We start from the raw sequence: 27774 nt of genomic DNA, 5'->3' as shown, positions 1-27774 counted from the left end.
CTCCACAGACTCCTAAGTGCACCACTCACTCTTTTTCCCTCATCAATTCTATGATTCACCTCATCTTTCATAGACCCATCCGCTGACACGTCCACTCCCAAATATCTGAATACGTTCACCTCCTCCATACTCTCTCCCTCCAATCTGATATTCAATCTTTCATCACCTAATCTTTTTGTTATCCTCATAACCTTACTCTTTCCTGTATTCACCTTTAATTTTCTTCTTTTGCACACCCTACCAAATTCATCCACCAATCTCTGCAACTTCTCTTCAGAATCTCCCAAGAGCACAGTGTCATCAGCAAAGAGCAGCTGTGACAACTCCCACTTTGTGTGTGATTCTTTATCTTTTAACTCCACGCCTCTTGCCAAGACCCTCGCATTTACTTCTCTTACAACCCCATCTATAAATATATTAAACAACCACGGTGACATCACACATCCTTGTCTAAGGCCTACTTTTACTGGGAAAAAATTTCCCTCTTTCCTACATACTCTAACTTGAGCCTCACTATCCTCGTAAAAACTCTTCACTGCTTTCAGTAACCTACCTCCTACACCATACACTTGCAACATCTGCCACATTGCCCCCCTATCCACCCTGTCATATGCCTTTTCCAAATCCATAAATGCCACAAAGACCTCTTTAGCCTTATCTAAATACTGTTCACTTATATGTTTCACTGTAAACACCTGGTCCACACACCCCCTACCTTTCCTAAAGCCTCCTTGTTCATCTGCTATCCTATTCTCCGTCTTACTCTTAATTCTTTCAATTATAACTCTACCATACACTTTACCAGGTACACTCAACAGACTTATCCCCCTATAATTTTTGCACTCTCTTTTATCCCCTTTGCCTTTATACAAAGGAACTATGCATGCTCTCTGCCAATCCCTAGGTACCTTACCCTCTTCCATACATTTATTAAATAATTGCACCAACCACTCCAAAACTATATCCCCACCTGCTTTTAACATTTCTATCTTTATCCCATCAATCCCGGCTGCCTTACCCCCTTTCATTTTACCTACTGCCTCACGAACTTCCCCCACACTCACAACTGGCTCTTCCTCACTCCTACAAGATGTTATTCCTCCTTGCCCTATACACGAAATCACAGCTTCCCTATCTTCATCAACATTTAACAATTCCTCAAAATATTCCTTCCATCTTCCCAATACCTCTAACTCTCCATTTAATAACGCTCCTCTCCTATTTTTAACTGACAAATCCATTTGTTCTCTAGGCTTTCTTAACTTGTTAATCTCACTCCAAAACTTTTTCTTATTTTCAACAAAATTTGTTGATAACATCTCACCCACTCTCTCATTTGCTCTCTTTTTACATTGCTTCACCACTCTCTTAACTTCTCTCTTTTTCTCCATATACTCTTCCCTCCTTGCATCACTTCTACTTTGTAAAAACTTCTCATATGCTAACTTTTTCTCCCTTACTACTCTCTTTACATCATCATTCCACCAATCGCTCCTCTTCCCTCCTGCACCCACTTTCCTGTAACCACAAACTTCTGCTGAACACTCTAACACTACATTTTTAAACCTACCCCATACCTCTTCGACCCCATTGCCTATGCTCTCATTAGCCCATCTATCCTCCAATAGCTGTTTATATCTTACCCTAACTGCCTCCTCTTTTAGTTTATAAACCTTCACCTCTCTCTTCCCTGATGCTTCTATTCTCCTTGTATCCCATCTACCTTTTACTCTCAGTGTAGCTACAACTAGAAAGTGATCTGATATATCTGTGGCCCCTCTATAAACATGTACATCCTGAAGTCTACTCAACAGTCTTTTATCTACCAATACATAATCCAACAAACTACTGTCATTTCTCCCTACATCATATCGTGTATACTTATTTATCCTCTTTTTCTTAAAATATGTATTACCTATAACTAAACCCCTTTCTATACAAAGTTCAATCAAAGGGCTCCCATTATCATTTACACCTGGCACCCCAAACTTACCTACCACACCCTCTCTAAAAGTTTCTCCTACTTTAGCATTCAAGTCCCCTACCACAATTACTCTCTCACTTGGTTCAAAGGCTCCTATACATTCACTTAACATCTCCCAAAATCTCTCTCTCTCCTCTGCATTCCTCTCTTCTCCAGGTGCATACACGCTTATTATGACCCACTTCTCGCATCCAACCTTTACTTTAATCCACATAATTCTTGAATTTACACATTCATATTCTCTTTTCTCCTTCCATAACTGATCATTTAACATTACTGCTACCCCTTCCTTTGCTCTAACTCTCTCAGATACTCCAGATTTAATCCCATTTATTTCCCCCCACTGAAACTCTCCTACCCCCTTCAGCTTTGTTTCGCTTAGGGCCAGGACATCCAACTTCTTTTCATTCATAACATCAGCAATCATCTGTTTCTTGTCATCCGCACTACATCCACGCACATTTAAGCAACCCAGTTTTATAAAGTTTTTCTTCTTCTCTTTTTTAGTAATTGTATACAGGAGAAGGGGTTACTAGCCCATTGCTCCCGGCATTTTAGTCGCCTCATACGACACGCATGGCTTACGGAGGAAAGATTCTTTTCCACTTCCCCATGGACAATAGAAGAAATAAAAAAGAACAAGAGCTATTTAGAAAAAGGAGAAAAACCTAGATGTATGTATATATATATATGCATGTGCGTGTCTGTGAAGTGTGACCAAAGTGTAAGTAGGAGTAGCAAGATATCCCTGTTATCTTAGCGTGTTTATGAGACAGAAAATGAAACCAGCAATCCTACCATCATGCAAAACATAAAAGAGAGAAGCTTACAACGACGTTTCGGTCCGACTTGGACCATTGACAAAGTCACACTAACCAGAGGTGGAGCAGGACGGCTATATATAGGCAGGAAAAGGTGGTGGTGGTAGTAGTAGTAGTAGTAGTAGTAGTAGTACAAGAATTGTATATAATACCAACAAGATGAAATTAAGACACATGCACAACACCCGGGCATCCCCATCGTAGATGTTTCGCCATCCAGCCAGCCACTGGATGGCGAAACGTCCACAACAAAGACAACCAGACACCGCACATGTGTCTCAATTTCATCAGTAGTTGTAGTAGAGGAAGAAGAGGTAGTAGTAGTGGTAGTGGTAGAAGTGGGAAAACGAGCCAGTCAAATACAAAGGAAGGGGAGTACTGCAAGAGAGCTAGATGCCCACAGAGGGAGAGCAAGCCTAGTGTTAGGCTTGCCGACACTAACATTGCTCTTTTCTGTCATGTCAGAGATCATAGCCATCCTATTGACTGGTCTTCTGCTAAAACTGTCTTCCCTACTTCCAACTCGAACAGTTGCCGTCTAGTTGAATCCTCTCTAATACACAACTTTCCTTGTATGAACCTTAGCCCTGGCTTCGTCTCTGTAGATGCCTTCCTCTCCCACTACATTGTAAAATGCTCCAAACTTCAGAACACCCGTGACTTAACCTGAATCCTCATTTTTTTCTTTTTCTTTTTCTTCTTCCTCTTCCCCTTTCCTCTTTCCTTTTCTCCTCTGGGTTGTCTTTCTCTCTCCTGTCTCGTGTTTCTGTTCCTAGTACTACTACTAGTACTACTACTAGTACTACTACTAGTACTACTACTAGTACTACTACTAGTACTACTACTAGTACTACTACTAGTACTACTACTAGTACTACTACTAGTACTACTACTAGTACTACTAGTACTACTACTAGTACTACTACTAGTACTACTACTAGTACTACTACTAGTACTACTACTAGTACTACTACTAGTACTACTACTAGTACTACTACTAGTACTACTACTAGTACTACTAGTACTACTACTAGTACTACTACTACTACTACTACTACTACTACTACTACTACTACTACTACTACTACTACTTCTACCACCACCACTACCACTACCACCACCACCTCTTCCTGCCTATATATAGCCATCCTGCTCCACCTCTGGTTAGTGTGACTTTGTCAATGGTCCAAGTCGGACCGAAACGTCGCCGTAAGCTTCTCTCTTTTATGTGCGGGTTATTTGTGTATCGTTCCAGTCACGGTATTGTGCCTTTTTTGTTATTTATCAAGATTGAAGAGAGTCTTGAATGCAAGGTTCTTGCTGTGCAGGTAAAACTTGACTTCAGGAATAGTGATGCTTAAACCAGTCAATAAATATTTCCTCTGTCATCCATGCTTACTGGTTTGACCTCCAAATTACTGGTAAGGTATTTTTATCTACGTCTTTCAAAGCACAAGGATTCTTAGAGCGGTAAATAACCATGGGTTTACACTTGAAATTACCTGATGCTTTACTGCAAAGGAGCAAGGTGAAGTGATCCTTTGATGCCTTGAAACCCAGTGCACTTTTCTCTTGCTGACTGATATAAGTTCGTGTTGGCATTTTCTTCCAAAAAAAACACTTTGTCTCGTCAGCATTAAACTTGATATGGCTCATAGCCAGAAATAATTTCTTGCATTTCAGCAGGGAAATTACTTCATGCTGTATGATCAACTAAAGCACTTTCACCAGAAAACTTAATATTATGTAACTTATGTGGAGCCAGTCTGTGCTAAACATACTCTCTTTTTCAGGTCTGCCTTCCTTATCACACACTGCTTTAAACAATTGTAAGGCCTTTTTCCTAATTAAGATGAAATTAAGTGGTGCACCTTTCTTTGTCTTTTGTTCGATCCACTCAACAGGTTTTCAGTTTTATTTATTTCTGATCTGTGTGTCACTTATGAGATGACATCTTGGGTTATTCATTACACAAGCTCGTATATTCCCCTCATTCTCTTTAATTGTACAAACTGACGCTTCATTGAGGCCATAGGCCCTTAGTATATCCACCACACGTGAGCCACTCTTAAGCTTGTCTAATATCTTGATTTTCTTTGTAACTCCTCGACTTAAATGCTTAAACCATTTCTTGCCACTTTCAGCAACACGTGTATGCCTACTGGGTACCATGATTGCTTGGCAGATTTAAGATATGGCAATTAAAAGATGTAAACTCCTAGCAGAGGATGGTACATACTACACGCATATGAACCAAAGACTGGGAGAATGGCGGTGGGGATGGCGGTAGGTCTCCCCCGTTGACTCTATGGTCTAACCCACAGCCAAGCATAGTGTATGCTGTGGGCGATGGGCACTCAAAAATTTTTCCCCTTCCGCAAACTGAACTGTGTTAAGTTAATTTTACGAAGTGTTATACAAAAATATGCTGCAATTCTTCAGTAGTGCCATTACCAAAACATGCCAAACAAAACCGTGTTAAACGACGGTCTACTGTAGTTAACGGAATAGTAAACGAGAGAGAGAACAAGATACATGGAGTTTGGACAATGTAAAAACACAAAACTGAATGGGTGGTGGGCAATCACTCGGACAGGCAAAATGTGTATTTACACGTGTCCAATTTTAGTTCATTCATGTACGTTTGTAAGAGTTTGTGAAACTTTTACTTCACTTTTTTTTATTATAATTACCTCGCAATACAAATGTTCTTATTGTGTACAAGTTAGTACATAAGAATACATAAACAGCAGTACTCCCATTCTCATGCAACACACCATTTTTAGTGAATGATATTATTATTATAATTACAGGTATCCTTCAACATTCGCGTTTTTCACTTTCATGGGCTTCGAACATTCGCGAATTCCCAGCCGCCCAACCGTATTTAAAATACGGTACAGTGGACCCTCAGTTAACAACATTAATCCGTTCCAGAGAGCTTGTCTTTAACCGATTCTGTCGTTATCCGAATTTTCCCCATAAAAAATAATGGAAATCCAATTAATCCGTTCTAGCCACCTAAAAGTATTAAGCAAAATAATTTTTTACATGAAATATACATTTCCCTACACAGAAAACAATGAGACATGCATAATAAATACATTAATAATTAATAAAATGACACCTTTACAGAAGACGTCTTTGATGAGTAATGGGAGGAGAGCAGAGGATGGAGGAGTTTACGGTTGTTTGGAAAGGAAATCCCCTTCCATAAGGACTTGAGGTGCCAAGTCCTTTTCCGGGGTTACCTCCCTTCTTTGTTTTTTAATGCCACTAGGACCAGCTTGAGAGTCACTGGACCCCTGTCGTGCCAAAAATCTGTCCAGAGAGCTCTGTTTCTGGTGTGTCTTTAAGATTTCCCTAAAATGGGACACAACATTGTCATTGTAGATGTTGCCAGCACAGCTTGCAACAACTGTGTCAGGATGATGTTCATCCATAAATGTTTGCACCTTTGTCTACATTGTACAAATGTCCTTAATTGATCTCTCTTTCCCATCCTCTGAATGAAATTCCTGAGCTGTGGTTTGTTGCTGTTGCACCTTAAGCTCTTGCAGCTCTGTAGTGGTTAGCTCTTCATCATCGTCCTCTTCCACTTTGGTACTCTGCTACGAGTTCTTTCTTGAATTCTATAGTCTTTCTCACCTTCTTTACCAAAGGGCTGGCACTAGTACCATATTTTACGATGTTTTCGTGTGTTTTATGATTGTTCATGGTTCAGTAGGTTAGGGAAGCAGTATTATTAGGCTAAGTAAATGCTATTATTATATTTCCCTACAATATATTTGGGCACCAAACATTTGCATTTTTTCAACATTTGCATGGTTCTTGATACCCTAACCCTCGTGAATGAGGAGGGAGACCTGTATAATTAAAAAGAAGCGCTAAACCCACAAGGGTTGTGAATGCCTATAGATAGAGTGAAGGTATATGAAAGGAATGTTTCTCTACGGTTATCTCCCAGTGTTGGACTAGAGAAAACTTAATTCTTCCAACACTCCAAGCCACTTGGTAAACATGTCTCATATTTATGTCAGTTTTTATACTGTGGGTGTATGTATCATGTTTGTTATGTAATGTGCTGCTTATATAATTTTGAAAAAAAAATATCATAGATGGATTAACCCTTTGACTGTTTCGCTTGTACGTATATATACGTCTTACGAGCCACCGTGTTTGACGTATATATACTCATAAATTCAAGCAGCGGCTTCAAATCAGGCAGGAGAAAGCTGGTAGGCCCACATGTGAGAGAAATGGGTCTGTGTGGTCAGTGTGCACCATATAAAAAAAAATCATACAGCACGCAGTGCATAAGGAGAAAAAAAAAACTCCAACCGTTTTTTTTTTTTAATGCCAACGTGGCCTATTTTTGTATAGTGCTTATGGTTGTATTCTTGTTTTCTTGGTCACATTTGATAGAATGGAAAACATTAATAGAAATAGAGGTGATTTTGATTGGTTTTACTATGAAAAGAACCTTGAAATGGCGCTCAAAGTACGGGAAATGTTTGATTTTTGCCAATGTTCAAAAGTAACAAATGATGTCATTGTCCAATAAATGTCCAACTAGCCATTCTAATATGCAGTCATGAATGGATTGACATTATTTATACAATTATTACAATATTGCAGTAGTCTGCATAACAGTAAATCTTCTATTTTTTGTTTGAAAAAAATTCAAAATAGAAAGCAAGAGTAATATCAGAGGGGCCTGGAGACGTGGCTGATGAACATAGAAAATGTTATTTTAGAGCCAGGAATGTCTGCTTTGTTCATTCTGGACCCTGTTTTGAAATTGTCATATTTTTTAATTTTCGTGAAATTGGCCAAATTGCAAATTTCTGACCACATTATTGAGTAGTTGAAATTGGTAAATGGGCAGGTTCTTGTACTCGGTCGATAGAAAAAATGGAGTTCTAAAGAAATAGCTATGAGTTTCGTCGACTGGAGCAATGGCATTAGCCGAAAATAGGGCTCAAAGTGGGTGAAATCGCTGATTCATAAATATCGCCGAGGTCACTAAATTCGCGAGTGTGTTACTCCGTCAGTTTTCCATCAAATTTCGTTCTTTTGGTGTCATTACAATTGGGAAAAGATTCTCTGTCATTTCATAAGAAATGTTTTTTTTTTTCGGAAATTTTGCGACACCAGGAGACACCTCAGGTTTTGGGGTTGCAACAGTTGAGGGGTTAATGGAAATGTCTGTTAACATAATATACGACATTTAATGTGCCCAAGAGATTATCATTATTATTATTATGATGGCGTCTTCATGAGTAGAGAGACTTGGTGCTTTTAATGTGTATCTGCGTGCCAGCACAGTGTGTAAGTAAATTTATGTACAAGTACACATAAGTATAATTATCTGAGTATGTACATATAAAATATGCAATAACCTTAAAACACTTGAAATTTTGGAAAGTTTGCAGACATAATAGAGATGTGCTCACGGAGAATGTAAACAAACCGGGTGGGGCACGGTGACATTATTAGAAAAACAGGTGGGTGGAGCTGTATAGCGAGTTTTGGTCATAATTTGAAATGTTCGTAATAGCGGAACGCCGTAAAGTGAAACTCCGTAAAGCAGAGCCCTACTGTATACATATTTACAGTGGTACCTTGACTTACGAGTGATCCAACTTGAGTTTTCCAAGTTATCCGTCGCTCGCTTGATTTTTTGCTTTGAGCTGCAAGCCAGAATCCGAGTTACGAGTGGAAAAAAAAGTTTGCTGAAAATGACATTTTCAAGAACCCTGGCCTAAATGGCACAACTAAGGTACCTTGGCTTTGGGACTTGGTACTTATAATACAATGCTAGTGCAATATTCTCACTGGAGATATTCATGTAATTATTTTTAGTTATTCTACAAAAAAATAAAGTTGGTAAGTTTTTGACATTTGCAAAATATTTTTTTGTATGATTCCTGACAATATTATTGCATTTACTTCAATAATAAATGGTGGGCTTCATGAAATAAGTCAATAACTTACTTCAAAGATATTCATATATCACTGCACTAGTGATCTAGTGCAGTTAGCCTCTCAAACTCCATTTTCTCTTACACAGGGCCAAAGAACACATTATAGGAAGGAGTAGTAATGATTTTATATGCTTGGACTGGTCCTGGACACTCGCCATATTATGGCCTATTTTATTCATTCTAGAGTATATATCATGTTTCTATGTTACTTATTGTTTATCATGTCATTTTAGATAAATTCTTGATAGATAAATAAGCTGTAGAGTTGATATTAGCATTATATTTAAGTATTTTCTCCTGCCTCTGGTTTTTTTTTTTTGGGGGGGGGGGGCTGGAACGGATTGATGGCATTTCAGTTAATTTCATTGAGGAAAATTGATTTGATATGAGCAAATTTATTTATGAGCTCAGTCATGGAACAAATTAAAGTCGTAAGTCAGGGTACTACTGTATTCTCCACACGCCCCTCAAGTGTTTACAGTAGGGCCCTGCTTTACGGCGTTTCGCTTTATGGCATTCCGCTAATACGGTCATTTCAAATTATGACCAAAACTCGTTATACAGCTCCCCCACCTGACTTTCTAATACGGTCACCACGCCCCACCCGGTTTGTTTACATTCTCTGTGAGATCCAAGCACTAAGTCTCTCCATTATGTCTGGAAACAACAAAATTTCAAGTGTTTTTAAAAGTTATTTTATATATACTCTGATGATTATACTTATGTATACCTGTACCTAAATAAACTTACATATTGTGCTGGCATGCAGGTACACATTAAAATCAGTAAGTGTCTTATGTCTCGAGACGTCATATTAGTAATGATGATAATCATGGAGTCTCATTAAATGTCGTATATTACGTTAATATACATACATATTTTCATTAATCCATCCATGATATTTTTTCAAAATTATATAATAAACATGATACATAACATATAATAGATGATAAATACACTCCACAATAGAATAAATAAACATAAATTTGAGATGTTGTAGCCAGATAACTTGTACAAGTGACGGCAAGAATAACATTTTCTCTAATCTAACATAAGAGAAAATGTGTTACTGGGGGTAACTGTAGAAAATTATTCCTTTCGTATGTTTTTTTTTTTCACAAGTTGGCCGTCTCCCACCGAGGCATGTAAGTTTATTCAGGTATACACAAATACAGTTACATACATTATCATACATAACAGCATATGTGTAGAGAACCTAGGATAACCCAAAAAAGTCAGAGTGACTTATTTCCATTGCCTTCACTCAGAGTGTCATTTCTTCTAAAAATGGTGTTACATGAGAATGGGAGTGGTGTTCTTTATTTATTCTACCATATCAATGTAGAGACAACTTGTACACAATGTAACTTGTACACAAACCAAATGTGTACAATTTGTTTACACAACTTGCATTTACCTGGTTTGTTTACATAATTCTGCACCTGTCCTCTCTCATGTACTCATTCTCTCTCTCATTTATTTGTTTTATCTCGTTTACTCACTCCTGACCCTACATTAAGACTACAAATATTTTAAGGTAAGTAATGAGTGAACTGTATATGCATTTCATCACTCTGGGATGCTTAAATGTAATAGAATATCATGTGTAGGTGGGGTGGCCTGGTATGGTAGCCCGGCTGACTACCATACATACCACACTTGATTTCTTACAATAAATACTACTCATCTCACCCTAGATTAAGACTACAAATATTTTAAGGTAAGTAATGAGTAAACTGTATATGAATTTTATTGCTCTAGGATGCTTAAATATTATAGAATATTATGTGTAAGTGGGGTGGCCTGGTATGGTAGCCCGGCTGACTACTATACATACCACGTTTGATTTATTACAATGAATGCTACTCATCTCACCCTAGATTAAGACTATAAATATTTTAAGGTAAGTAATGAGTGCACTATATGTGTATTGTACTTTTTTATTGTTTTTTTTATGCCTAGTTCTATTGCTAACTAATATATGTTAGTGTAAATTTATCTAGTATTTGTATGCATTTATAAGGGGGGGAAAAGGGTGTTCCACTTTACGGCAATTTCCGCTTTACGGCGGTAGCCTAGAACCTAACCTGCCATATAAGTGGGATCCTACTGTATTCTGTTGGTAATTTCACTTTTTTCCTTATTTATGACACACAGCCTGACTATGGCAGTACCACTTCCTGGAGGCCTACTGATATGCCAACCTTCACTGACACTTATTATTTTGTTTTCACTTTCTTCCTTTTGTTTGTTTATCTTTTTGCACTTGCTATATGTTACCTCACAGTTCACTCACTAACCAACTTGACTTACACTTGACTTTCTGACTTTGGGTTTACTTATCCTTTTAAGTTGACTGTTGTAGCTCTGTGGCAGCAGGTGCCTGCTAGGCCTCTAACAGGCTTTGGCACTTTCAGATTTCCTGAAATTTCAGTCTTCCTCTTGCCTATTTCAGTTTTAAGACATCATTGTCACTTGTTGGGTTGTTCACTGACCCAGTCACTATCACTGGCTTCTGCTAAAAGCTAAAACATGCCCTAAAAACACTAAAATTCTGGGAGCCTTGTTGCCCCCACACACTGACCACCATGGTGTGTGTGTGTGTTGTGTGATGGTGAAAGTTTCTTTTTTTGGGTCATCCTGCCTCAGTGGGAGACGACCGACGTGTTAAAAAATACATCAGCCGTCTCCCACCAAGGTACGGTGACCCAAAAAGGGAGACACTTTCGTTGTCAATTATTCTTTTGTCTTAATTATGAAATACATGTATTGTCTTAAACCCTTGAACTTGTATTCCTTTATGTCTTGGAATCTCAGTTTACTCAGCTGTCATACTGAATTTTGATTGGATGGTGGTGAATGGTCTCCACAATAAAGACCATTTTCTTCCCCAATACCTGTCCTCTTCACCAGAAGTGGAGATGTGATTTTTACACACCTAATCGTTGATCCTTTCTCCTCCTGATGCTTCATATATTGACGAGTTAGATTTTTCATACGTCCCATCTCCTGATTGCAGGCAATACCATCTCGTGTATCAAAGATAAATGTATTTTATTGTTGAAGTGTACATGCAGCTGAGGTCTGTGGTGTGTGACCTCCCCTTCCCTTCCCTTTCCACGATTAAATGACTATTGGCTTCAATCATAAATGAAAGTTGGAGAGAGTTCAAATATTTTGTATCGTTATATTAATTGTACTTTATACTATATTCACAAAAAAAAAATTTTGTGTTGGAAAGGGAAATTGCTAGTTAGCACATTTTTGTGTGGGGCCAAGTCAACAGCGTTCAAATGAGAATATTGCCAATCCAACACTCACTTCTTTGAAATCAGTCTCATGCCTTTATTAGCAGCTGTTACTACAGTGCATTATGTATCATATTTATGACTTAAGCACAGTACTTTATCTGCAAAGGAGAGAAATTGCTAGAGGAAATCACTGGCAGTAGGCCACAAGTTACTTTTTCACCTCTCCACTTCACAATATTACTAACCATAGTAATAACAAGTAAAAGTTGAACAGATGTAGTGGCATAAATCTGTAGTGGAGGGGAGGAGGGGTAGGGGGTCATCCTAGGAATAGATGGAGGAAGGGGGTAAAGAGGTTCCATATGCAAGGGGCTTGCACATACGGCAGGCATGTGTGTGTGTGTTAGATAGGAGTGAATAGAGACAAATGGTTTTTGGGACCAGTTGGATTGTGAGCAGGGTAATATTTCGTGAAGGGATTCAGGGAAACCAGTTAGCCGGACTTGAGTCCTGGAGGTGCCTTCATTTGCCGACGTATTGAAAAAAAATTATTATTATTATCTCCAAGAAACCAATGCTAAACTTGTAAGTAGTGTTGAAGAGTGAAATTGTTTGCATTTACATATTTACTCGGGTTGAAATTGTGTTCCAAGACATTTGGAGAATTGAGACAAGCAGTCAACATTCATACATACACCATGTGGTATTTTTCTTAGTCTCTTTGATTTTTGCCTCTACAATATAATACAATTTTTTTTCTTTGTGGTAAATATAATGTAGTTTACATGTAATAAAACACTGATAGGCACAAAAGAATGCCACTAATTATGCAGTGCATTTTGGGCTAACTATTCATAATGCTTAAATGTTACTTAAGATATAGACTGTTAAGTAGAATTTCTTATACAGTTAACTATGATCATATGTACAATAAGAAAGGTAGCGAATGAACAAATGATCAATTACAAAAATATGACTTATTATATCAAACTAATTTAATGATCTTAGTTTTGGGGAATTATTAAATAGAGACAAAGATACAAGATGTTACTTAGTTGTGCACTTTTCTAGTATGCATTAAGCTACCTCATAATGTCTTGAGACTTTTTTTTTTTTTTTTTTTTTATAACATGCTGGCCATCTCCCACCTAGGCAGGGTGGCCAGAAAAAGAAACACTTTTTCCATCGTTCATGCATGCCATCATTGTCTTGCCAGAGGCACGCATATATGACACATTAGATGTCCCTCCAAACATCCCAAACCCTTTCTTTAGAGTACAGGCACTGAGATATGAAAATTGACACCTTATGAAAAGTAGCATTATGTGAAGTGAAGAACATGTTTAGGCATCAATTTTTTTTTTTGTGCTGTTCTACTACATAAAAAATTACTGTGGTTTAACATTGTTACTCATTACTTAGTGTTGGGGGCTGGGCTGAGTTGAATGTAGTGAGGGTTATCAGCTGATACTCTCATACACACCTTATAAATAACAAAATAAAAGCCACATTTTCTTAAAAAATTGTACCAAGCTTGCAGGAACTCTCCATGCACATACCAAATGTAAAAGCATTTGATAAAACTAAAGCTAAGAAAAAATATACAAAAAATGTGGAAAGCAGCATCAGCTAGATTAACCTCAATATGCCGACATTGTAAAAATAAAAACTATATTTCTTTTCAGATTGCACCAAATATTTAGGAACTGACTGCACCTGTACTAAAGATGAATGAATTTAAAAAAGTAATAACCCAGAAAATTAAATTAACATCTGTTTAAATAAAATGTGGGAGGCCATTTTCAGATGTAGAGAGAGAGCTGTCAGCTCTGGCTTTGTATGAGCAATGCATGAGGGGCCTATAATGTCTTGTTAAACAGAAAAGACAATAATTATATGGCTATGACACTGGTCAAATCGAAGTCAGAGTCTGCAAGGAAATAGCATTCCTCTACCTCTCAAAAATTACTATAGAATTGATATTATAACAGGGGCAGTGAGTGCTTTGAAAGTTGGTTTAAGTTCCTGTATTGGGTATATTTTTTTGTTTGATAATTATTGATACAGATCAGATACTGTATTTGTATTTACAGCAAGTTTAGTCCTGATTAATTTCTGTTATACTTCAGCCATCTGGGAATTTCTTTTGCAGAGTCAACCCAATAACACTCCAAGTGGATTATTCACGTTTGGTACTAACTCAGAAGTCTCTTCTCCAGCATCCACATTTGGGTTAGTATGTTTTATGTTTTAAATGCAGGATCCTTCAGAGCTAAGTCTAATCTAAAACGAAGGATTTCTGTCGTGAGTTGCAAAGAGTAGGGGTTGACAAAAATTTTCTTCGTTAATGATGGTAAAGGGATGTTGATCCAAGGATTTGGAGCTACCCTCCCTTTCAATGGATCATATCTGATTACCTCCCAATTCCCAGGCAGTGTATGACCTGACTTTTAATATTTGTAGTATAGTTTTCAAATGATGATTAGGTTGTGTATTTACAGTATTATGGGTGGACATCATAATTCAAAGGATTGTCTGAACAATATCGCCCACTGTGCTTCCCATCACCACTCCAGCCATACATTGAAATGCAAAACCCTCTGCTTAAAATCTTTACCCTACCCTCCATTCATTCCTGAGACCTACTATTTCTGTTTACCTTTGATTTATACTCTCTGTATTATCCTATTCTACTTTTCTCATCACCTTGCATTTGATTTCCTTATTTGTACCCACTTCCAAACACCTTTACCAACCTTTGCATTTTCACCCCATTTCTCCTCACTCCTAAAGGTATGGTGTCATCAGTAAAGGGGCAATTATGACAACTTTTTCTACATATCAAGTTCATTATCTAAAGTGCACACCTCTCTCCAGTACTGACTTCCGTTTCTTTTAAAACCCTCATCTGTAGTATCAATAAGTATAACGAGAAATAGAGGAAGATATACAGTTTTTTTTTTTTAATTATGAAGATTAGCACTCGGCAAAAAATCCTATATCACAAGGTGGTAGTAAACAAAAAATCCAGTTCTATTAAGGTAATTAGTTCAGTACCTCATAGTAGATCGATAGAAACACAAAACAGTTTCGTCCCATTGTTTGCACACTATACCAATGTAAGCATGAGAGTAGCCTCAGAGGAAATAAAAATTACCAGTAGATTAGTCTTTCATTGGGTGCAAGAAAGCAACAAGATTTAGCTGATGAAGCCACTTAACTACAGTACACAAAAAAAAAAAAATAGCACGGGACCATTTTATGAAGTAAATCGAACGTATAAAAGATAAAGGAATAATGATGTTTGGACGATCTGCCATTTATAAGATTGCACAATAAGACAAATATTAAGGCCCAGGAAATTATGGGTTAGAGTTGTTAGAACTCGGAAGTCATACCCGTGCTGGCACAGTACCATTCAAATGACTTGTGGTCATACATTTAGAAGATTTGAAAGTCAGAGCTCTGGGCAAGGTGGGTCACAGGCATGTTATAAAAAAAAATGCCCACCCACCCAAAAAAAAAAAAATCCAGTGCCTCCTAGTGCTAAATAGTTCATGTTAAGAATGACAGAAAATACTAAACTGGCTTCATTAGCTAATAGGAAAAGTTTAAATTTTAATGTCACAACACCTCAATTGTGATTGAGGTGTTGAGAGTAACATTAAAATTTGAACTTTAAAATCAGCCTTTGAAGATTAGTTGTATGTGTAGTCAAATGCTAAAAATGAGATACTGTGAGCATTTCTCAGCTTCTGTAACCACAGTGAAAATAGGTAATCATGCATTCATTCTTTATACAGTAGCAAGCTCTCAGCTGTGCTGAGAGTAGTGGGGAGGGCAAATACTTCAAGACTTTTTTTTAAATCTACATTAGTGTGCATATTAATTGGGACACTGATGAAATAAGACATTTATTCAGAAAATTAATGTTTATTTAAAAAATACATGGCAGTGATATGTCAGATAATTGATTTAATAAGAGATATGACTATCCTTTGCTTTTGTAAGCATCGATATGCGCTTTGGCATAGAATCGACCAATGTTGAACACACTTTGGCAAGTTCTTTGTCATGGTACCTGGTCTTAATAAGAGCAGCAGTTAGCTTCTCCACAGTTGAACAGTCTTGTTTCACAATCCTGTGTTTGGTTATTGCCCATAGATTGGTTATTGCCCATAGATTCTCAGTTGGGTTGAGGTCAGGAGAGTTTCCAGGCCAGTTTATTTTCAAAGAATGTCAGCATTTTTCTGGAAGTGTGGCATGGAGCAAGATCCTGCTGGAAAATACCTTCTCTATCAGGAAAGTTTGTCAACAATGGGAAGCAAATGAGTTGCCAGAATTGCCTTGTATTTGTCACCATTCATTGTTCCCTCAACAGTAAGAAGCCAACCAGAGCCTTTAGCAGTAAAATTACCCCAAAACATCTTAGGTGGGTGTTTTGACACTTGCCGAATGTGTCCATTCCCAAGAGGTTTGCCTTTACTCCATCTCACTACCACTTATCTATACCCATTCATCTGTTGCCCATCCCTTATGATCAAGTACCTACTGCAGCTGTTTTTCTTCATAGCAGCAGTCAATAATTATTTCTTTACCGGCTTTCTGGCAGTTCTACCATCTTCAAGGAGCCTTCGTTGAATGGTTAAAGAATCAGCATTTACACCAACTTAAGCCAAATACCTCTGTAGATCTTTGCTGGTTATCTTGAGATCCTTCACACTATTTATATTATGATAACCTTTTCATTGTGAGGTGTTGTCTTGCGTTGTCTTTCACATCATCAATGCAGCACTTCACAATCACCAGTGTCATCAGCTCTCTCTAGAATCTTACCAACGGTTGACTTTACTAGGCTCAAATTTTCTGCAATCTGTCTGATACTTAAATTGGCATGTTTTCTAGGAGCTACAATACTTGCATGCTTCCTAGGTGTAACATCCATCATGAATTTCAGCAGTAATCATGAATTGAAGGGGAGAATTTGGTGAAACCACATTCACTCACAGAGTACACTGGCAGGAATAGCCGTAAAGAACAATACTTGTTGTAGCACTGATGAGAGTCGTAGGGTAATGCCACAGTTGGATGGCTGACAGAAGTCAGTAGCAAACTCTTCTGAAAAGAAAAGAACTCAAACTAAGTTAATTAAGCTGGAAACTAAAACATATTAGATAACCACAAAATTTGCTCCTTCCCAATTAATTTGCACACTACGGTATACAGCCTCTCCTCACTTAACGCCAGAGTTCCGTTCCTAAGACCACATCATTAAATGAATTTGTCGCTAAGTGAGGAGCATACTATAATTGTAGTGAGTTTTTGTCAACCATCTTTGATATTGTTTAACCCTTTGACTGTCACAAGCTCCTTTCTGAAACTCATTCTGTGTCGCAAAATTTTTGGGAAATTTTTTTTTTATGAAATGATAGAGAATCTTCCTGATGGTAATGACACCAAAAGTACGAAATTTGGTCGAAAACTCAGGGAAGTATGCTCCCACAAAGTTAGCGGTCTCACGACATATGCATTGGCGATTTCGCTGACTTTGAGCCCTGTTTTTGACCAGTTCCATTGTTCCAGTTGACCAAACTCATAGCTATTTCTTTAGAACTCCATTTTTTCTATCAGTTGAGTACAAGAAACCGCCCATTTACCGATTTGAACTACCCAATAAAGTGGTCAGAAATTAGCAGTTTGGCCAATTTTGTGCAAAATAAAAAAGATGCCAATTTCAAAGTAGGGTCCAGAATAAACAGTGTAGACATTCGTGGCACTAAAATAGCATATCCTCTGTTCATTACACATCTCTTGGCCCCTCTTATATTACTATTGCTTTCTATTTTGATTTTTTATTAACCCTTTGACTGTCGCAACCCCCAATCCTGAGGTGTCTCCTGGTGTCGCAAAATTTAAAAAAAAAAAATTATTTTTTCTTATGAAATAATAGATAATCTTTTCCCGATTGTAATGACACCAAAAAAACGAAATTTGATGGAAAACTGACGGAATTATGCTCTCGCGAAGTTAGCGACCTCGGCGCTGTTTACAAATCGGCGACTTCGCCCACTTTGAGCCCTATTTTCGGCTAATTCCATTGTTCCAGTCGCCCAAACTCATAGCTATTTCTTTAGAACTTCATTTTTTCTATCGATTGAGTACAAGAAACTGCCCATTTACTGATTTCAACTACCTAATAATGTGGTCAGAAATTTGCAATTTGGCCAATTTCACGAAAACTAAAAAATATGACAATTTCAAAATAAGGTCCAGAATGAACAATGCAGACATTCCAGGCTCTAAAATAACGTTTTCTTTGTTCATCAGTCACGTCTCCAGGCCCCTCTGATATTACTCTTGCTTTCTATTTTGAATTTTTATTCAAACAAAAAATATTAGACTTACTATTATGCAGACTACTGCAATGCTGTAATAACTGTATAAATAATATCAACCCATTCATGACTGCATATTAGAATGGCTAGTTGGACATTTATTGGACAATGGCATCATTTGTTTACTTTTGAACATTGGCAAAAATCAAACATTTCCCCTACTTTGAGCTCCATTTCTAGGTTCTTTTTATAGTAAAATCAATCAAAAACACCTCTATTTCTGTAATATGTTTTCCATTCTATCAAATGAGACCAGGAAAACGAGAATACAACCATAAATACTATACGAAAATAGACCACAAAGTCGGCATTTTAATTAAAAAAAACGGTCGGAGTTTTTTTTTTCTCATTATGCACTGCGTGCTCCAGGATTTTTTTTATATGGTGCACACTGACCACACAGACCCATTCTCTCACATGTGGGCCTACCAGCTTTCTCCTGCTTGATTTGAAGCCGCTAGAATTTATGAGTATATATACGTCAAACACGGCACCTCGTAAAACGTATATATACGGCCGCGACAGTCAAAGGGTTAATACAAAAAATACAAAATTTACTGTTATGCAGACTAATGCATTATTGTAAAAAATGGTATAAATAATATCAGTGCACTAGTGAAAGAATATTAGACTCCCCAGTTGACGTGTATTGGACGTGTGATTTGCTTACTCTTGGACGTTGGTAAAAATCGAACATTTCCGCTACTTTGAGCTCAATTTCAAGGTCGTTTTCATAGAGAAAATAATGAAAATCATCTCTATTTCTGTAATATGTTTTCCATTTTATCATGTAAGACCATGAAAACGAGAATACAACGATAAATACTACTACACCTACCATCCGACTTACGACCGAGTTCGGTTCTGAGAAACCGGTCGTAAGTCGAACTTTACTACTGAATATCAACAAAACATTTTTGTAATGACTTTATTTTATTGTTTTATTTTGATATTTCATGTTTTACTTTACTTTTTATGTTAGTACTGTATTTTATACTGTAAGGTTTAGGATAAACACTGTGTACAACACAAATAGTTGTTTATTTCCCAGAAATTTGGCATAAAAAACACGGTCGTAAGTCGGATGGTAGGTGTATATGAAAATACACCTCAAAGTCGGCATTTTAATCCAAAAAAATGGTCAGTTTTTTCTTTTCTCATGCACTGTGTGCTGCAGGATTTTTTTTTTATGTGGTGCACAATGACCACACAGACCCATTCTCTCGCATGTGGGCCTACCAGCTTTCTCCTGCTTGATTTGAAGCCGATATATATTATATATACGACCGAAACAGTCAAAGGGTAAAGTGTCGCCTTTGCACCATTTGTAACATTTCTGATATATTTTTAAATGTTTATACAGTAGTGTATTGTATATTGAAATAAACAGAATAGAGTAAATCAGGTCTAATATACATTATTTAGGCATGAATACTGGTCAGAGAGCCTGTCATAAGTCCAAGGCGTCAGTAAACAAGTACGTCGCTAAGTGAGGAGAGGCTGTATTGCAACATAGACTGAGGGTACTTCTCTTAATTGTACTTGTATGTTTGAACTGAATTTTTCATCTTGTATCATTATTTGCAGTACAGCCTTCTCACTTCGCGATGTACTTATTTACCGACGCCTCGGACTTACAATGGGCTCTTTGACCAGCATTCATACCTAAACAATGTATATTAGAGCTGATTTCCTCTTATTTTGTTTATTTCGATATACAGCACACTACTGTATAAACATTTAAAAATATACCAGAAATGTTATAAATTGTGCAAAGGTGACATTAAAAAATATCACTTAGCAACAAATTTGTTTAACAACTCAGTCTTAGGAATGGAACTCTATCGTTAAGTGAGGAGAAGCTGTACTCGTACTTATTGCTGTGCCACAAGTTTTTTTTCTAGGGTTCCAGACCTTATATGATTTTATCAGCTTATGCCTGTGAATAAAAAATTACATGGAATAAGTGGAACAATCCCGTACTCAAAAATAACAAAAAAAGACACAATACCGTGACTGGAACAGTTCACAAACAACCTGCACATAGAAGAGAGGAGCTAACAAAGAGGAGAGGAGGGAGTATATATAGGCCAGTAGACAGGGACGGGACAAGAGAGGTTGAGGTGGTGGCGGCGGTAGTAGTAGTACAGTGGACCCCCGCATAACGATATTAATCCGTTCATGAGAGCTCATTGTTATGCGAAATTATTGTTATGCGAATGAATTTTCCCCTTAAGAAATAATGGAAATCAAATTAATCCATGCAAGACACCCAAAAGTATGAAAAAAAAAAATTTACCACATGAAATATACATTTTCCTACACACAAAGAGAAGGATACATGCACAATAGTAGAATAGTACATGCACAGTATATATTGTGCATGTACTACTCTTCTAAATGAAGAATAAATGACACCTTTATTGAAGATGCAGCAATGACTGATGAGACACTGTGTCCTGGGAGTGCCTTTTCCTCCTGAGTACTGTAGGTCCTGTTTGCCATTTTCTTCCAGAACAGGCCTTATCACACTGTGTATGTCATTACGATTCTTAAATCTCTCAAACCAACCTTTGCTGGCTTTAAATTCACCAATATGAGCACTAGTTCCAGGCATTTTTCCCTGTTCATCTGGGTGTTAGTCGACTGGTGTGGGTTGCATCCTGGGAGACAAGATTAAGGACCCCAATGGAAATAAGTTAGAGTCCTCGATGATGCACTGACTTTCTTGGGTTATCCTGGGTGGCTAACCCTCCGGGGTTAATTGTTTCTCGGTAATTGTTTCACGTTAAGCCACACCAACAACACTCTCTCCACATCTTTGAGTAATACAGCTGATGGTGGTGCAGCAACAACAGCAGCTGTGGTGCAGCTGACCATGGTGCAGCAGCAGCTGGGTGCAGCAACAGCTGACCATGGTGCAGCTGCAGCTGTGGTGCAGCAGCAGCAGCAGCTGACTGTGGTACGATAGTATTTATCACCCTTTTTACCACAGGGTTGGCACTAGAAGCTTTCTTTGGGCCCATGGTGGCTTATTTAGCAGTTACAAGCACTATAAATAATGGAATAATACAAAATGTATCGAATGTATGCATGCAACCGGCCACCCTGGCTTGTAAACAATGACGGCAAGGCAGGCGCTCAGGCTGGACGGACAGGTTCGGGACAAGTCATGTTCAGAGACAGCTGATGGTGCAACAGCAGCTGACCGTGGTGCAGCAGCAGCTGACTGGTCCAGCAACAGCTGACTGGTCCAGCAACAGCTGACTGGTCCAGCAACAGCTGACTGGTCCAGCAACAGCTGACTGATCCAGCAACAGCTGACTGGTCCAGCAACAGCTGACTGATCCAGCAACAGCTGACTGATCCAGCAACAGCTGACTGATCCAGCAACAGCAATTCTTAAATCTCTCAAACCAACCTTTGCTGGCTTTAAATTCACCAATATGAGCACTAGTTCCAGGCGTTTTCCCTGTTCACCTGGGTGTTAGTCGACTGGTGTGGGTTGCATCCTGGGAGACAAGATTAAGGACCCCAATGGAAATAAGTTAGTCTTCAATGACACACTTTTTTGGGTTATCCTGGGTGGCTAACCCTCTGGGGTTAATTGTTTCTTGGTATTCTCAATAAGCCACACCAACAACGGTGCTACAGCAGCAGCAGCAGCAGCAGCTGACAGTGCTACAGCAGCAGCAGACGATGCTACAGCAGCAGCAGACGGTACTACAGCAGCAGCAGCAGACGGTACTGCAGCAGCTGACGGTGGTACAGCAGCAGCAGCAGCTGACGGTGGTACAGCAGCAGCAGCAGCTGACGGTGGTACAGCAGCAGCAGCAGCTGACAGTGCTACAGCAGCAGCAGCAGCTGACAGTGCTACAGCAGCAGCAGACAATGCTACAGCAGCAGCAGAGGGTACTACAACAGCAGCAGCTGACGGTGGTACAGCAGCAGCAGCAGCAGCTGACGGTGGTACAGCAGCAGCAGCTGACGGTGGTACAGCAGCAGCAGCAGCTGACGGTGCTACAGCAGCAGCAGCAGTTGACCATGGTACCACAGTATTTCGATTATATTTCTCACCCTTTTTACCACAGGGTTGGCACTAGAAGCTTTCTTGGGGCCCATGGTCACTTATTTTGCAGATAAAATCACCAAAAACGCTGTAATAATACGAAATGTTACGATTGTATGCTTGGATGTTACCGCGGAGGCTGGCTTGTAAACAATGCCACCGGCGGAACATGTGAGACTGGCTCAGGCCTCACATAGACGTGTCTCGGACGAACAGCGTTGAGCGGGTTTTTTAGCGGTATGCGAGGCAAAATCTTAGCGATAAAATGTATCGGTATGCGGATTTAACGTTATGTAAGGCCAACGGTATGCGGGGGTCCACTGTAGTAGTATCAGTCAGTCAAATACTAAGAAAGAGGAGCACTGCAAGGGAGCTAAGGGCCCACAGAGGGTAGGAGCAAGACTGGTCTTCTAACTTTCACAGTCGCCATCTGGTTGAATCCTCCCTTATACACAACTTTCCTTACATGAATCTTAGTCCTGGCTTTGTCTCTGTAGATGCCTTCCTTTCTCATTACATTGTAAAATGCTCCAAGCTTCAGAACACCCATGACCTAACCTGATTCTTTTTTACCCTTCTCCCTCTTCCCCTTACTTCTTTCCTCTTTCTCCTTTGGGTTTTCTTTCTGCTGCCTTGGGTATTTGTCTATTATTCCCCCCCCCCCCCTCCTGTATTCTTGCTCCTACTTTCTGTGGGCCCCTAGCTCCCTTGCAGTGCTCCTCTTCCTTAGTATTTGACTGAATACTACTGCTGCTGCTGCTGCCGCCACCTCTTGTCTCATCCCTGTCTGCTGGCCTATGTATACTCCCTCCTCCTCTCCTTATTGTTTGTGTGACTTTGTAAATGGTCCAAGTTGGGCCAAAATGTCGTCATAAGCTCCTCTCTTCTATGTGTGGGTTATTTGTGTACTGTACTCATACTTTGTATAGCTTTCACATTTTCTTTTGTTATGCCTCTTATTTTTTTTTACTTTAATGCAGTACTTGTATATCCATGTATATATTATGAAATGCATTATATCATGCCTTCTGGAAGAGTCCCTAATCTCTTGTACTAAAAAAAAAAATTCCTTTTCAGAAATTCTGAAAACCCCTTTAACACCCCAGCTCCTCCTAGTGGACGTGTTGTGAAGAAAGCAGTCAGACGTGCACGAAAGCAGTAATGCCACAACTTGTTATTTTTACCAAATCGTGTCTTTAGATTTTTTTATCTTTTTACCATAAATTATACTTTTATATAACTCACAACAGCTTCAGCTTAGATACAATTATTTAAAAGATTATGCACATTAGTACAGTTATAAAAAATTAATTTGCCATTTTTCTAGAAAATTGGTTAAAATCAATGCCTAATAGTACAGCATCTAGCATTATAATTTTGTTTAATGTTGCATTTGGTAATAAATGAAACTATGATAGGGAAATGCCTATTGTAATACTGTTTAAAGGTCCTTTTATTAGTTTTATGGATTGTAAAGTGTTGCTGCATATTTATTGTATACACACAGGTTCCTCATAAACTAGGAGAGAGAAGATTTATTGGGAGTACAAGCATTTTCTTTTTACCAGTAAACCAAGAGCTAAGAAATGTCTGAAATATTTAAGTATGGGAAATTTAAGTTTTGTAAAAAAAAAAATATATATATATATATATAATATATATAAATCTGTAAACATGTTAAATAAAAAAATCTCATATGCGTGGGCAACTTCTTTGATCTCTTGTTTGGACAAGTGGTTTATCTTGTACATAATTAGGAGTCCACACCAGCGTGTCTGGAACTATCACAATTTCATTTTCATTGTACTGGGTTTTAATAATGAAGGATCTCTTTGTATGGTGACACTGCAAGGAAAAACTATTTTGCTTATGAATATGAAATTGTGGAATTTTGCACTGGACATCCTCAAATATTTTGTAAAACTTGTGAATTTGGATTCTAGCATTTGCCTCACCTGTGTAATGTATAATTGTGATTTCGTCCATTGTGCCAAATGGATGATTTTTATTTTTATGCACAAATCCTTGGAGTTGAGATAGGTCTTATTTATGTATGCAACCAATATTGTTATTTCACATATGGGAATAACATTTCCATTAGCATTACACAGGGAGAAATTTGTTTTTAACGGTTTCATCTTCACAAGACACTTGGTTTAGCTTTGGTTTTTCAAAGGTTATATGAAAAAACTTCAGTGCTATGAACATTCTTTGTACATAAGGGAAGCTTACCCAGCCTTTCCAGTAATGCTGTTTCACTGTTCCTTGTTAGAACATTGTTAAATATTTTATATGTTGTGTCCATATGGGCACATTCTCATTAGGAATGTTCATAGTTCTCTTGTCGCACAGATTTATTCTGATGCCTTGCTATGAAATGGCTGTACATTTTTTTAAATAAATAGTGCAGATGAATCTAGCATTTTATGTTGGGTGTTTGCTGCAGATGATTGCTATTAAGGTTATTCTCTTTAGTTTGACATAATGGGTATTTTTCTTATAGCCCCTTTTTTCTTCTGGGACTGCTCCTTAATATCAATCATCATGAGTATCTACCCTGTGTAGTGTTGCTCATGCCAGACGCAAGGCCTCTACGAGATGCGGCAAATGTGCGCTTCAGTAAATATATAAGTGATGTAAATAGTATACCCAGGCAGGCTCACTCCTTATAATTGTACATGAACACTTCATTAGCGTGGTATATATGACGGACATGCTGTGTTACTGGGAGGCTGCTGCCGTGACTACGTTTATGTGGTTGGTTGTGAGATGCCAAGCGTACTGCCCCTTGTATTGTCCTGTCTGTTGGATCCCTGAGAGGTTTATTATTGTAATTAGCTCTATCAATATTATTATTTTATATTAATGTGAGTTTCACATGTACAAAGCCGTGAAGTGTGCGTGTGTGAAGGAGTTAGACTGCTCAGTGTATGTGTCTTCGGTTTTGCATTACTCAGTGTGAGTGAAATGTTCAATAAAGGAGCATTCAGTACTACAACAAATGACTTTGTATTTTTTCCTTTTCAGTATTGTTAATGTTATGAAAGATTTTGAATATTCCCTAAGAAATTTTTCCAGGTATATTAAGGAGAGTATGGAAGAAGCTTGTCAAAGCCAGATAAATTTATCAGCTACACTGGTGCTAACACTTTTTATGGGTACTGTCCTTTAAAAGGGGGTTTCTTAGCCATAACAAAAGGGCTCTTAATTCAAGGAATTGAACCTTTTCTCCCTTTCTACAGATTAAATGTGAATACTTTCACCTCTTCCTCTCCTGGTTTTACGGATGGAGACATTTCCCTTTTTTTTGAAATCCAGCTCCTAAACAGAATGAAAAGTAATCATTCTTAGTCCTGTCCTAATTTAGCTTTTGTTGGTAATGCTATGGTGATTGGGTCTCTACCTGATGGGAATTGGATCATCTTAAGGTATGTGAAGTGACTGGATCCAAGTATGGCAACTGAAGGTGTGTGTGTGCCTCCTGGCATTCTTCCAGGTTTGCCCACATTCGCTATTAGCTAAAAGATGATTGCATTGTTGTTGCGTGTCTGAACAGGCAGTTTTTCCTCAGCCTTAGTCGGTTCTATTGACATCCTGGTGTATTAGCAGGGTAAGAGGTGATATCCAGTGAACAACAATACCTGTTGCAGCAAAGGTGACTTTTTTTTTTTTCAGTTTTTTTTTTTTTTTCTTTGAGTTGTCTCCCATTTTATTTTTATCTTAGAATAAATGAGAAATACTGTGTTTAGTTTTCTTGGATCCCAGGTGACTATGACTCCCTTTGATTTCTGCACAGCCATGGCCTCAGAACCTGGAATAACTTTTCTGCCCAATATCAGCATGCTACCTACCTTCTCTGGTACCTCTGGCTCCCTCCCCATGAAAACTTCATCCATTATGCAGTGACAGTTTACAGGTCGTCTGTGCACCAAAGGACAAAGTGGCAGGTAATCTTCCAAAAGACAATTACAAACAAGCGATGATGGTGACAACATACAAACTCTGGTCTCACGTTAAGGGGAAAAACCCTGGAAACCTCTCCTCTCCCACTAATAGAATTCTTCCAAACATGACAATGGACAAGATGTTTTTCATTTCAGATAATTGTGAAGCATGCCTGAATGACCATTTGCTTGCACAAGAACTTGTGACCCATATCAGCCAAAACATCCACTTGCAGAAACCCTCTGAGATGTGAGGCATGGTAAGGATCATGGAGATATCTCTGAAACCATTAACCATTACATAGTTACTGATGCTGAGCAAGTCGATAAACTCTTGTGTCCATACCATTGTCACGACTCCCAGTGACTGTACCTTCAATTTCATGCTGAGGCACTACTGTCATCATCTCATACAGTCATACAACAAAACTCAAACTGCTCAACTGCCTACGGTGGCTTCCCGCTCTCTTTTTCTTGATCACTTCCACTCCCATTCTCATGCCACCGCTGTGTACACAGATGGCTCTAAGTCTTCAGACGGCGTCGGATTCGCAGCAGTGTTTCCGGACAGCGTCGTGTGGGGGCATTTACTATCTTCAGCTAGCATTTTTACTGCTGAACTGTATGCCATTCTTGCAGCACTTATTCGTATCACATCTATGCCTGTGTCATCATTTGTAGTAGTCTCAGACTCCCTTAGTGCTCTACAGGCTATACGAAAATTTGATACATCTCATCCCCTAGTTCTCCGTATCCAACTTTGGCTACGCCGTATCTCTACCAAACATAAAGATATTGTTTTTTGTTGGGTCCCTGGTCATGTCGACGTACAGGGCAATGAACAGGCAGACACTGCTGCGCGGTCAGCAGTACATGACTACCAATTTCCTATCGAGGTGTTCCATTTCTGGACTATTTTGCCGCAATAGCTACCCACCTTCGCACCCGTTGGCAGCAACGTTGGTCAACTCTGCTCGGTAACAAACTTCATTCTATTAAACCGAGCATAGGTTACTGGCCGTCTTCTTGTCATCAGTGCCGAGGTTGGGAGACCACTCTCTCCCGCCTTCGCATTGGCCACACTCGTCTTACTCATGGGTACCTCATGGAGAGGCACCCTGTTCCTCTCTGTGAGCAGTGTCAAGTTCCAGTATCGATTAGCCACATTCTGTTAGACTGCCCCCTCTATCAACGAGCACGCAGAATTTACCTCCAACGTCGTCTTCGTTCTACTACTCTCTCTTTACCTTCCCTTCTTGCTGATGGACCCTCCTTTAATCCCGACTCTCTCATTGACTTCTTGACAACGACTGATTTACTCCA

The 27774-nt window shown here is 38.6% G+C and overlaps 1 protein-coding gene across 1 annotated transcript in view; it reads left to right on the top strand.

The window, feature by feature from the left end:
* Nup153 (Nucleoporin 153kD) overlaps window positions 1–25509 on the top strand; it is a 60017-nt gene extending 34508 nt beyond the window's left edge. Inside the window, exons 7-8 of the mRNA XM_070085399.1 lie at window positions 14196–14275; window positions 23585–25509. Coding sequence (XP_069941500.1) covers window positions 14196–14275; window positions 23585–23669 — 165 coding nt within the window. The 3' untranslated portion in view covers window positions 23670–25509. The remainder of the gene's footprint in view (window positions 1–14195; window positions 14276–23584) is intronic.
* The last annotated feature ends 2265 nt before the right edge of the window (window positions 25510–27774 follow it).

This window comes from Cherax quadricarinatus, chromosome 16 (genome assembly GCF_038502225.1).
Source record: "Cherax quadricarinatus isolate ZL_2023a chromosome 16, ASM3850222v1, whole genome shotgun sequence".
In the NCBI taxonomy this organism is placed as follows: Eukaryota; Metazoa; Arthropoda; class Malacostraca; order Decapoda; family Parastacidae; genus Cherax; species Cherax quadricarinatus.
Note: the sequence above shows the minus strand (reverse complement) of the source record. Positions and strands in the feature narration are given on the sequence as shown.